The following is a 13,330-nucleotide window of genomic DNA, read 5'->3' as shown; positions in this document are numbered from 1 at the left end:
CCTGTAGTGGCTTGTTCAGAAGCTACAGCTGCAAGGAGGTCAATAGCCAAGACACACCCAAAGGTTAAGTGGGATTAGGGATGTCATACTGGGCAGGCAGGGCCCCCTGCAATCAGAAGGTGAGTGTTGCAAGACACAGGCAGAGGTGGGTACTGCAGATGACACTGTTACCAATCAAAAATGGTCTTGCTCCCTGGCACTGTCTCCTAGCCATCATCCAGGATCCAATCAGCTGTGACTCACTGGTCTGTGCTTCCAATGACCCCTCCATAAGCAGTACCCCATATTCATCATGATCATATACAGTCTGTCGCAGTGTGTGGTGCCCTGCTGGTCTTGACTGGCACTCCATACCTACCAGCAGATATTTCAGAGAGAGAAAGGGAGTCAGATTGCTGAAATGGCTCAACTAATAGAGAAGGTGTCAGCAATTGATCAGTCTGGCAGATTTGTCACTTGACTTTCCTAGATTTCAGTTGGATCACAAACTAAAATCTACCAACTGCATGGTACGATTATACATTTCATCAAGTTTACAAAAATGAGCAGTTACCAATTAAAATCAGCAATAGTTACCATAAGTGTCATTTGGTCAGCAAATCAGAAGGGCTTCACCACCATCTTTCTGGTCTCTCTTCCTCTCCTTGTTGTTTCGGCTGAAAACTCTCTCCAGTACACGAAACAGCTCTGGCCCGCTGTATTGAGTTGTTGAACTTTGCTAAAATAGCATTGAACAATAATGAAGCTACTGACTATGCTGCCAAAGAATCATTATTCTCTGCTTCAAAATATATTATGGTTAAGGCCCTCAGATAATTGTACTCACCACTCATTGGTGGTAGAAGGCTTGTCAGGTGGCTGTAGTAAATGGGGATAGTGTGGGGTAGGGGGACACAGAGCAGAAACTGACCCTTATCTGACTAAGAGACTGGCAAAAGTCCATTGAAGTCATACAGATCAGCTATAATAATTTCTGGAAGAGGCTGGGAAGCTCTAATGTTCACACAGTTCTCTTTGCACATGCATTTAGCACAATCCCCATCAGAGGATCTCACTCGCTTGATGCGTGGCACATGACTAGAAGCCAAAAAGACTTTGCTGCCCTGACAGTTAGTACTAAGCCCAGCCAGCTAGGGAGCAGGCCCACAGCCTACTGTCACTACAGATAATATCGTTTCTTTCCTTAATTCCTCCATGGGATGCGAGTGTCACTGAAAAGATGAGCAGTTCTTGCCCATTCTTTGAACAGAATGACTTGCTAAGCCATTTTAAAGGAGATCCGGAATGAAAACAGAAAGTGCTGGAGACGCTCAGGGGGTCTTGCAGCATCTATGAGATGAGAAACCGAGTTAACATTTCGAGCAGTGACCCTGCCTCAGAACTCTGACAAACAAACAGTCAGTAGACTTAAAACGTTAACTCTGTTATTCTCCCCACGGATGCTGCTAGTCCTGTTGAATTTTTCCAGCACTTCGTTTTTATTTCAGAGGTCAACCCCGAATAAACAATTGCTGACAGTCTGGAAGCACATATAGCCTTTACAGCCTTCATTTTAGTTTGCCTTGCCTGACGGTAGGTCCTTTTGATCATTGTTAGTTAATGCCTCATGTGGAGCTGACTTCCTGACAGTTTTGTCAGTGGTTTTTTGCCGCTGCTTTTGAAAATCTGGGGAAGAGGACAAAGCATCAGGCCCTAAGTCAACCTAAACTGCAACAAAAAACAAACCAATGCCAGCATTATTCTGAACTACACATTAGCCAGCCAGCCAACTGGAGTGACATACTGGCTCACCGGGCAGCACTACTGCCTCACAGTGCCAGTGACCCTGGTTCAATCCCACCTTTGGGTGTCTGTCTGTGTGGAGGTTGAACATTCTCCCTCTGTCTACGTAGGTCTCCTCTGGGTGCTCCAGTTTCCTCCCATTGTCTGAAGATGGCCATGGGAGATGCAGGGTTATGGGATAGGGTGGTATGCTCTTCAGAGGGTCAGTGGGCTGAATGGCCTTTGTTTGCACTGTAGGAATTCCATGATTCTATGAACTGAGCTAACCAGGCCCTTCTCAGACTGTATCAGAGCACCACATCTCTAGTGCACAGCTTTTCCATAATGCTGAGACAGAGGTGGTGGCTGGAGAATATTTCTCCTAGTAATTACGTAAAGAAAACAAAAAGTATCAATGATTTAAATCCAAATGCTTTTTGCATCTCTAGTTTATTTTCTTCCCCCCCATTTGATTTTCTCTGCTCAAGTTTCATGTTACCTTTTTCCTCTGCTACTTCTTATTTTCCTTACCTGACATGGTCTTGTACGTGGGCACAGTGTCACACTTGGCCTCTGAATGTACTGTTGCAGCAATGTGAATCCTGTTTCCAATATCTTTCATCAGTAGCCTATGCACTCGGTCCCACATATTATTATTAGAACACCCAGAGATTGACATTATCTTTCCTGCTGACATGCTTCTTTCAAAAAGTACAGATTAGGAATGAGTGTCACTGAGACCGACATGTGAAATATTCCAAGATCTAGTGACAGGGGTCAGATCCAGGCCAGCAGAAATGTGTGGCCCTGGAGCTTAGCAAACCTCAGCTCTATAGCAGTCAAGCTGAGAACTCAAAACTTGTTTATGAAAGGCAGGGAATGTTGAGGGAGGCCTGGATACAAACTTATCCATGTTTTGAATCACATTAACAACTGCAGTTATCGATGTAATAGTTTCCTCAGACATTAAGCACTGGACACATTTTCATTACATGTTGCACCTTATCCAATGTCAAAAGTGAGCACAAGCATAAATTGACAAGCATGGCCAGTGTGTGTTTGATCCAGGGACAGAAATTTCTCTGGAATGATTTTATTACCAATTAAAAAGGGCTGACAATAGCTCGGACTGTACATTCTTCCAGAAACATTCTGACTTCATAATTTTCTATGGTAAGAAATACCTGCACTGTACATCAGCTTCATTACAAAGCATCAACTTCTAGTCATCACAGTGACCATCTGTACAACATATACAAGTTTATGCTACATTCAGGTTCTTTAAGACATTGAAATTCATTAGTATTGATATTTTCATGGCATTCTTGATTAGCAGTGATCAGTCTGAAGAGAAATGAATTACCTTTTGTCCAATTTAGTTTAGCTGAACATTGTACTGTTGCCTAGCAACACTGAGCTCTAATAAAGTGGCATAATGCTTAATTCCATCAGTACCACATATCAAATGCAGTGCACTATAGGATAGTGTTCTTTTTGCTTCACTCTCTTTATCTGGATCCTGGTGACCAATTGTGAAAGAACATCTTCAATCAGTGGACAACTCACAAGGATTTTCCCCTTTGTCTCTTGCATCTTTGTAGATCCTTTTGAAGTCCTTATACCGGGGTGCACAGCCTAGCTGGACCTCACCAAAGTGCATGCTGCCGACAAAGAGGAAGTCCCCTTCTCCTTCCTTGACCCCACAGTGTAACAATGTCTTTATGTGTCCCAGCCACTTCCCACTCTTCCCAATTGGCTGGAACGTTTTGCTCTTTTGTCTGTAAATCTTGTCAGCAAATATATCAATTATTGATTCTTCTTGCTGCAGGTCATGTGACACCAAACGAATGCTTCCTCTAACCACTGGGAGAATGACAAAAAATATATATTTTTAAATGAAAAGGCTGCATCAGTAAAACATGAAGTATAAAAATAAGACACAGGTGAGGAAAAGCAAGTTGCTTTATTTTACCACATCACTAGTTCTTCACATTTTGAGCTTCCTCACTATTTTTATTTCTATTTACCTCCTGAAATATTTCCAAATGCTTGGTTTTTAGTAAGTCTTTCCTAATATCTGTTTCTAATTTCCTTTTTCGCAACCTAAAAATGTTCTTATGGCTTACATTTAAGCATGATTCTGGTTATTCATTTTGTTTATGCCATTTAATAATTTTTCTTTTGGGATGACAGCAATAATTAGTTTTTGCCTAGACTATAGAGTTAGACTTTTTCTAATCATTGATCACTTTACACTGAAGATCAGTCTTATTCCCATTTCTGCACTCTCATGAATTATATAGATTTTTTTTGCAACACAAGGGTCAAAGAAACAATTTAAAGATGAGGACTTCAACACAATGGCCAGTACTGTATCTTAGTGACAAGAACTGTGGTCAGGTGGCCAAAAATATTGTCTTACAGCTGTTTTGTAAAGTCATGTACAGCACGGAAACAGACCCTTCGGTCCAACTAGTCCATCCCAACCCAATCTAGTCCCACCTGCCAGCACTGGCCCATATCCCTCCAAACTCTTCCTATTCATATAGCCATCAAGATGCCTTTTAAATGTTGTATTTGTACCAGCCTCCACCACCTCCTCTGGCAGCTCATTCCATACCTGTACCACCCTCTGCATGAAAACGTTGCCCCTTAGGTCTCTTTTAAATCTTTCCCCTCTCACCCTAAACCTATGCACTCTAGTTCTGGACTCACCCACCCCAGGGAAAATACTTTGTCTATTTATCCTATTCATGCCCCTAATGATTTTATAAACCTCTGTAAGGTCACCCCTCAGTCTCCGACGCTCCAGGGAAAACAGCCCCAGCCTATTCAATCTCTCCCTATAGCTCAAATCCTCCAACTCTAGTAACATTCGTATACATCTTTTCTGAACCCTTTCAAGTTTCACAACATTCTTTCAATAGGAAGGAGACCAGAATTGCATGCAATATTCAACAGTGGTCTAACCAATGTCCTGTACAGCCGCAACATAACCTCCCAACTCCTGTACTCAGTACTCTGACCAACAAAAGAAAGCATACCAAACACTTCCTTCACTATCCTATCTACCTGTGACTCCACTTTCAAGGAGCTATGAACCTGCACTCCAAGGTCTCTTTGTTCAGCAACACTCCCTAGGACCTTACCATTAAGTGTATAAATCCTGCTAAGATTGCTTTCCCAAATTGCAGCACCACACATTTATCTAAATTAAACTCCATCTGCTACATTTGAGCCCACTGGCCCATCTGGTCAAGATACCGTGGTAATCCGAGGTAACCTTCTTCACTGTCCACTACACCTCCAATTTTGGTGTCATCTGCAAACTTACTAACTATACCTCTTATGCTCACATCCAAATCATTTACATAAATGATGAAAAGTAGTGGACCCAGCACCAATCCTTGTGGCTCTCCACTGGTCACAGGCCTCCAGTCTGAAAAACAACCCTCCAGCACCATTCTCTGTCTTTTACCTTTCAGCCAGTTGTGTATTCAAATGGCTAGTTCTCCCTGAATTCCATGAGATCTAACTTTGCTAACCAGTCTCCCATGGGAAACCTTGTTGAACACCTTACTGAAGTCCATATAGATTACATCCAACACTCTGCCCTCATCAATCCTCTTTGTTAACCAGTGACAACTGTAGTCTAGTAGTTTGTCTACATGTTTATAGAGCACTTTGACATGTTCAGTTCATCAAAGGTTCTATATTAAAGGTAACGTAATAATATGGTAATACAGGACATGAACACTGCTGATTAAAAAAAAAGCATGTTAATGAAAACTTTCATCTTGTGCTTTTCAGGACAAACACAAGAATATCAAATTTTAAACAATTGTAACAATTTCTACTGCAGGAGAAAAATATGCCAATTGGCAAAGGAGAAAGTAACAAGGAACTATTGGCTCCCCAATGTAGCTCTCAGGTAGTTCAAAAAGGTACAAAGCATATTCCTTTTGCTTGTAAAGCACTCGTCTTTATCACTCATTGTAAGCATAAATGAGTCATGTTATGAGCTCAACTATCGTCTTAAATTGGTTATTACTGTATAAATTAATGCAATCAAGATTGTTACCTAATTGCAAAATCACATCTATCCATAGATACTTTCTTTTGGGTTTTGTAAGCACTGGCTGATTGAGTATGGCCTGTACTTTGTCTATTACAAACAACTTAAGGAATATGTCGTTTGATTGTGTTCTTTGTCACGATGGACGCAGGGGATAATGATTCAATGTTTATCCAAAAAAAAGGAACTTCTGAAACAAAAGTGCCAGAACGTTACAAAACTACTCGTGAGATGGTTAGGTGTCCCAGTTTTCAGCAATTACTAATACACAAACAAATGTAGTTTCTGGATGAACACAATGAGTCAATTTCAATGAGGAGTGGCATTGTTGCCATTATGGACAGGGAGTCATCCGGTCCTCTACAGCAGGAGATCTGCAGCATGCAGACTACAAGTCTTCTTTAGAATGGACCCCATCAGTCTCTCATCTATACCTGATAGAAATCAGGCAGCATTTTCTGAATGGAATGGAGGTCAGAGGAATGGTATATGGCACTAAGGTAAGTGGATGGAAGAGAGTTGGGATGATGAGAGGAATGGAGGAATTAGGAGTGGGTAAGCCCAAAGGCTTTCCTTTTGGAGACTCCTAGATTCAAAGAAAAGACATTCTAAATTTAAGGAAGTGTCTTCTGACAGGCGTGACTTGGTTAGGGAAGGGCGCAAAGGCTTTTCGCACTGATGCCTAGGAATAGAATTGCAGTTTAATAAAACAGGATCCCACTGTCTCTGGCTGCTGTCCTGCTGGCTTGGTTAATATTGAAACATGCAGGAACAGTATGAGATCAGTCAGGACTCATTTTAACCATCCTTGTCTCAGTTTTAGTCAGGCAAAAGCAGGTTAAAACGTCCCTCTCTGTTACACTATGTTTTCTTTTGTTTCATATATATATATATATATATTTGGAGATTTGTAGCAGTTAGCTCCTCCTGCTGCATAATGGCAACTTCTGGAACTGGCAAGGTACAACCACCCAGTCCTAGCAATTATACATGAGCAGGAGATATTTATACTAAATTACAGAGCATAGCAGAGTATATAAAAAAAACTGATGACCAATTTAGTAACCAGTATGAGATGAACAGGCCATGAGCCATATGCAACCTCAAATAAGATTTTAGCTGATATACTGTCACATTTGAAACACACTGCCTTTTTTGATATTATCTTGCATCTTACTTTGTCAACATCCAAATTTGAAACTTAAATTGTTGATTAGTTTACGCTGAATTAACAATTCAACAGCCGGATGTACTAATGTGAACATTAAGATCCAAGGAGTTTTATTTCTTAAAAAAAGCCTCTGAATATTTGTTTTTAAACTGGATTCAAGGATCATGGGGTGACAAGGCAAAGCATTCCATAGCTCCAAAAAGCTGCTTGTATCTCAACAGAGTATTTATTGCAAAACAGTACAGCCACACAGTGGCACAGTGGTTAGCACTGCTGCCTCACAGCGCCAGGAACCCAGATTCAATTCCAGCCTTGGGTGACTCTCTGTGTGGAGTTTGCACATTCTTCCCATCTCTGCATGGGATTACACTGGGTTCTCCACAGTCTAAAGGTGTACAGGTCAGCCATGACAATAACCCCATGTGGGATTACAGGTGGGGAGGTAGGTCTGGGTGGGATGATCTTCACAGGATTGGTGCAGACTTGATGAGCTGAATGACCTCTTTCTGCATTGTAGAGATTCTATTATGTTATATGTTTCACTGTTAAAATGCAGCATTATTTACAACTTTAACACACAGTTTAGACAGTGTGAGCAAGGTCCAGAAACCTTGCTCTCTTCTTCCACTGAAGAATGTTAAAGAAAATGCCCATTGCTCGTTCTAGGGATTCTTTGAACACAAAACCTCTTTAAAATCTATGGCCTCTTATATTCAATGCACAAATGTGCAGACACTTACAGTTTTTAGTCAAAATAAATCATCAATTGTTTTTTAGTCCGATGATGGCTTTGACTCCTTTTATTCATTCTATTTGCTGATTAGCATGAGATGTTCAATGTTTGGCATACCCTAATTTAACAATATTTCAAATTAAAGAACACCTTTTTAAACTGTACAATGGTGCAAAGAAGGGATCAATCATAATCAATCACTCTTACCCAAATCACTAGTGCAGGCAGCGATCAGGAGTTCTGTATCATTGCAGGGGCGGCAAGATGCTAGAAAGAGAAAAAAAGCTATTCAGAATCCAGCCATTTCGAATCCAGCCATATAAATCTCTGTCAGTATATTTCATTACATCCAGAAGAAAATTTCTCAGTTCATGGTAAAGAATATTTACTCTTAGATTTTCAGATTGCCACCGCCAGTGTCATCATGCTGTCATCAATACATTTGTTCAGATAGAAACTTGCTACAAACATTACATCTGTTATTGCACCAGCTCTGATCCATTATTATGGGCTGGAAAACCTGAAATCCCAAATTAACTTAAATGTGTAATATTTCACTAATCATTCAATCACAGTGCTGAGATTACACTTTAGTCTGCTTCTGAGTTTCGACTTTACAATGGTTAGATATGATAAAGTTAAAGATCACACAACACCATGCTGTCTGTGTGTAGTGCAGTGAGGTCACCTGTAGTGTGACATGAACCCAAGGTGCTGGTTGAGGCCATCTCCATGGGTACCAAACTTGGCTATCAGCATCTGTATTTGATTAGATTACATTACAGTGTGGAAACAGGCCCTTCGGTCCAACAAGTCCACACCGACCCGCCGAAGCGCAACCCACCCATACCCCTACATTTACCCCTTACCTAACACGATGGGCAATTTAGCATGGCCAATTCACCTGACCTGCACATTTTTGGACTGTGGGAGGAAACCGGAGCACCCGGAGGAAACCCACGCAGACACGGGGAGAATGTGCAAACTCCACACAGTCAGTCGCCTGAGGCGGGAATTGAACCCAGGTCTCCGGCGCTGTGAAGCAGCAGTGCTAACCACTGTGCCATCATGCCACCCAAGGTGAAGTCAAGGCAAGGACTGATTCGGGATAGTCGACATGGCTTTGTGCATGGGAAATCGTGTCTCACAAACTTGATTGAGTTTTTTGCAGAAGTAACAAAGAAGATTGATGAGGGCAGAGCAGTAGATGTGATCTATATGGACTTAGTAAGGTGTTTGACAAGTTCCCCATGAGAGACTGATTAGCAAGGTTAGATCTCATGGAATACAGGGAGAACTAGCCATTTGGATACAGAACTGGCTCAAAGGTGGAAGACAGAGGGTGGTGGTGGAGGGTGGTTTTTCAGACTGGAGGCCTGTGACCAGTGGACTGCCACAAGGATTGGTACTGGGCCCTCTACTTTTTGTCATTTACATAAATGATTTGGGTGTGAGCATAAGAGGTACAGTTAGTAAGTTTGCAGATGACACCAAAATTGGAGGTGTAGTGGACAGCGAAGAGGATTACCTCAAATTACAACAGGATCTGCACCAGATGGGCCAATGGGCTGTGAAGTGGCAGATGGAGTTTAATTCAGATAAATGTGAGGTACTGCATTTTGGGAAAGCAAATCTTCACAGGACTTATACATTTAATTGTAAGGTCCTCGGGAGTGTTGCTGAACAAAGAGACCTTGGAGTGTAGGTTCATAGCTCCTTGAAAGTGGAGTCGCAGGTAGATAGGACAGTGAAGAAGGCGTTTGGTATGCTTTCCTTTATTGGTCAGAGTATTGAGTACAGGAGTTGGGAGGTCATGTTGCTGCTGTACAGGACATTGGTTAGGCCACTGTTGGAATATTGCGTACAATTCTGGTCTCCTTCCAATCAGAAAGATGTTGTGAAACTTGAAAGGGTTCAGAAAAGATTTACAAGGATGTTGCCAGGGTTGGAGGATCTGAGCTACAGGGAGAGGCTGAACAGGCTGGGGCTGTTTTTCCTAGAGCATCGGAGGCTGAGGGGTGACCTTATAGAGGTTTAAAAAATTATGAGGGGCATGGATAGGATAAATAGGCAAAGTCTTTTCCTTGGGGTCGGGGAGTCCAGAACTGCAGGGCATAGGTTTAGGGTGAGAGAGGAAAGATATAAAAGAGACCTAATGGGCAACTTTTTCACGCAGAGGGTGGTACATGTATGTAATGAGCTGCCAGAGGATGTGGTGGAGGCTGGTACAATTGCAACATTTAAGAGGCATTTGGATGGGTATATGAATAGGAAGAGTTTGGAGGGATATGGGCCGGGTGCTGGCAGGTGGGACTAGATTGGGTTGGGATATCTGGTTGGCGTGGACGGGTTGTACATCTCTATGACTCTATGTTCGGCCACTTTGTGTTGTTGCCTGTCCAGAGTTTCACGCCACCATCAAATTCGCCACGGGCTACTCTCAACTATCTGTCTCATTCTTGAACAAATGCACCTCCATCAAGGATGGGCCTCTCAGCACCTCACTCTACCACAAACCCACAGATAACCTCATGATGCTACACTTCTCCAGTTCCACTTGGAGTAAAACAGCCATCCCCTATGGACAAGCCCTACGCATACATGTGATCTGTTCAGATGAGGAGGAACATATCAGGCACCTGGAAGTACTCAAGGATGCCCTCATAAGAACAGGATACGATGCTCAACACATCGACCACCAGTTCTGATATGCCACAGCGAGTGAATATAATGACCTCCTCAGGAGACAGACACGTGCTGCAGTCGACGGGGTACCCTTTGTGGATCAGTACTTCCCAGGAGCCGAAAAACTATGCCATGTTCTTCGCAGCCTGAAACACATTATCAATGAGGATGAGCACCTCACCAAGACCTTCCCTACACCTCCACTGCTCACATTTAAACAACCACCAAACCTCAAACAGATCATTGTTCGTAGCAAACCACCCGGCTTTCAGGACAACCTTGTTACTGCGGCTGTAAGATGTGTCAGAGTGTCGACACAGATACCACCATTACACATGGGGACACCTCCCACCATGTACGAGGCAGGTACTCATGGAACTCAGCCAACTTTGTCTCTCTCATACGCTGCAGGCAAGGATACCCTGAGGCATGGTACATTGGCGAGACCGAGCAGAGGCTACGGCAACAGATGAATGGACACCGCACAAAAATCAACAAACAGGAGTGTTCCCTCTCAATCAGAGAACACTTCAGTAGTCCAGGACATTCGACCTCAGACCTTCGGATGACTGTCCTCCAAGGCAGACTTCGGGACAGGCAACAACGCAAAGTGGCCAAGCAGAGACTGATAGTCAAGTTCGGTACCCATGAGTATGGCCTCAACCGGGACCTTGGGTTCATGTCACACTACAGGTGACCCCACTGCACTACACACATACAGACAGACACACACACATTCTCCTACAGACACATACACATGCAGACCCTCTCTCATATGCTCACACATACACTCTCACACTCACACGCACCCTCTCACAGACTCACGCATACACACACTCTCTCACAGACACTCATAACCGCTCCACACCCAACCACACATACACCCACGTGCGCACGCACACACACACACAAGTTTGTGGGGTGAATTTGTACTTGCAGAATTACATTCTATTTTGCTCAAAAACTGCATGAATCCATGTAAGATTCTATAAATCCGTTTTTAGATTAGAATCAGTCTGACCATTGTGGCACAGACAGTCTCACACAGGGCACCTCACACCTTAAATGCATTATCTGGGCTGACATGACACCAATTGAGAATGCAACTTTTAAAAAGTTCTGCGATTTACATATGAAAGAACTGAAACCAACAGTTCATTCTAAAAGATGAGAGACTTAACAAACAGGTCCTTTTCAACATATAATTTCAGTTACATCACACTGTAACTTTTGCTATAAATTCTGTGTCTAACGATCTTATACTGCACAACCACCTGATGAAGGAGCAGCACTCCGAAAGCTAATGCTTCCAAATAAATCTGTTAGACTACAACCTGGTGTTGTGTGATTTTTAACATTGTCCACCCCAGTCCAACACCGGAATCTCCAAATCATAGATATGAGAACTTATCATTCAGTAAAATGCAAGCATAAAATGCTGTGTGGTTTACCCTTATATGGTTTTTAGATATCATTTTAAAGCCATGCTTTAACTGAATTACTAACTGTAAAGGAAAAACAAATCTAGAAGGATTCTGTACAAAGGGAATTCATTGTGATTTACAGATGTGTTGATCTTCTGCTAAACAGAAAGTTCAGTTTCCCAAAGTCACTATGTTAATCAGTTTTCAATCAGGCTGTACTCCTGCATCTCTTGTGCTGTGCTTGTTTATTAAAATTGAATAAAGCCTTATTGATAACAGTGAAAATGATCAGTGACACTGAAATCATTTCTCCTTCTGCTCCATCTCATACTCACACAATAAAGCACTTCATGATTCACCATCATATGTCAAGTACTGCTTAAAATATACTTAGGATTTGAAAGATTGATTCCTAATCTGCAGCAGAATATGAGAAGGTAATGAAAACTTAAATGAGCACAGCTATTACATCCAGGATGCTAGGTTTAACAATTCAAATTATGAAGACAGGACATGGATTTAATCAGCTATTTTAGTATTTTGTAAAACCATGTATTTAATAAATAATCTGGAAGGAACACTCAAGAAAGCGAACTAGGTTGTGATCTGTCAGAGACTTAAAATGAGAATTACACACTAACGAATAAGGATACTGTATTTTCAAATAATGCCTTGAACACAACATTCATTCTTTGTTCTCATGGAAGGATTTTAATGTTTTGTGGTCAGTATTTTTTTCCCCATTATTGACTAAAAAACCTTTGTTTCCATTTCTTCCAGGTCTGCTTTACTTACTGTCTCTGAATCAAATCACTTAAGACAATCAGAGACTTCCATCCACACAACAGAAAGAAACACATTATGAATCTCCAAAGCATAGACACAATTCAGAGTTATTTATGGTATAATATGGGCATTGTCTGGAGCCCACAGTGGATTCTGCTGGGGATTACTTTACGGATACCGACAGCACCCTGCAGTAACCTGACTCAGGCCGAACCACTGCTCCTGAGTCCACTGCTTTCACTGCTTGACAGAAGGATGTAATTACATCATTCTGCACAAGCCAGCAGTCGTGTTGCAGCTGCTTTGAAAGACTTGCCCTCTGAACCTGATGTTACTGAAAGTACATGATGCTGCTAACAATAGGCAGCACTTGTTGGCCAACATACTTTGTGAATAGATCTTCCCAAGGGGCAGCAACTATTTGTCACCAGAATGGCATAATGGCCAAGACCTGAGCAGATGAGCACTTTCTCTACAGATTCCTCAATCCTAATTAATTAAATGAACAACAGAGAAGGTAAGTGCACTGAGAATACTATTGGTGGGACCTTATTTGGAACAACTGTTTTAAAATCAGAACATATTGATGAACATTTAATATAGTAGCACACAAAGCTCTGAATAACAGGTATTTCCTGTCCTACACCCCTTCCCCCACCATTTTCTTTCCTATTATCACAGAGCTGCATTAACTG

General features: G+C 42.0%; 1 protein-coding gene across 1 annotated transcript in view; it reads right to left on the bottom strand.

The window, feature by feature from the left end:
• Nucleotides 1–2,815: 2,815 nt before the first annotated feature.
• metrnla (meteorin like, glial cell differentiation regulator a) overlaps nt 2,816–13,330 on the bottom strand; it is a 28,454-nt gene continuing 17,939 nt past the window's right edge. Inside the window, exons 3-4 of the mRNA XM_043714492.2 lie at nt 7,948–8,007; nt 2,816–3,624 (exon numbers count right to left, since the gene is read on the bottom strand). Coding sequence (XP_043570427.1) covers nt 3,308–3,624; nt 7,948–8,007 — 377 coding nt within the window. The 3' untranslated portion in view covers nt 2,816–3,307. The remainder of the gene's footprint in view (nt 3,625–7,947; nt 8,008–13,330) is intronic.

Source organism: Chiloscyllium plagiosum, unplaced genomic scaffold (genome assembly GCF_037043375.1).
Source record: "Chiloscyllium plagiosum isolate Xiang-an unplaced genomic scaffold, Cpla_swu_hap1 HiC_scaffold_25, whole genome shotgun sequence".
NCBI lineage: Eukaryota > Metazoa > Chordata > Chondrichthyes > Orectolobiformes > Hemiscylliidae > Chiloscyllium > Chiloscyllium plagiosum.
Note: the sequence above shows the minus strand (reverse complement) of the source record. Positions and strands in the feature narration are given on the sequence as shown.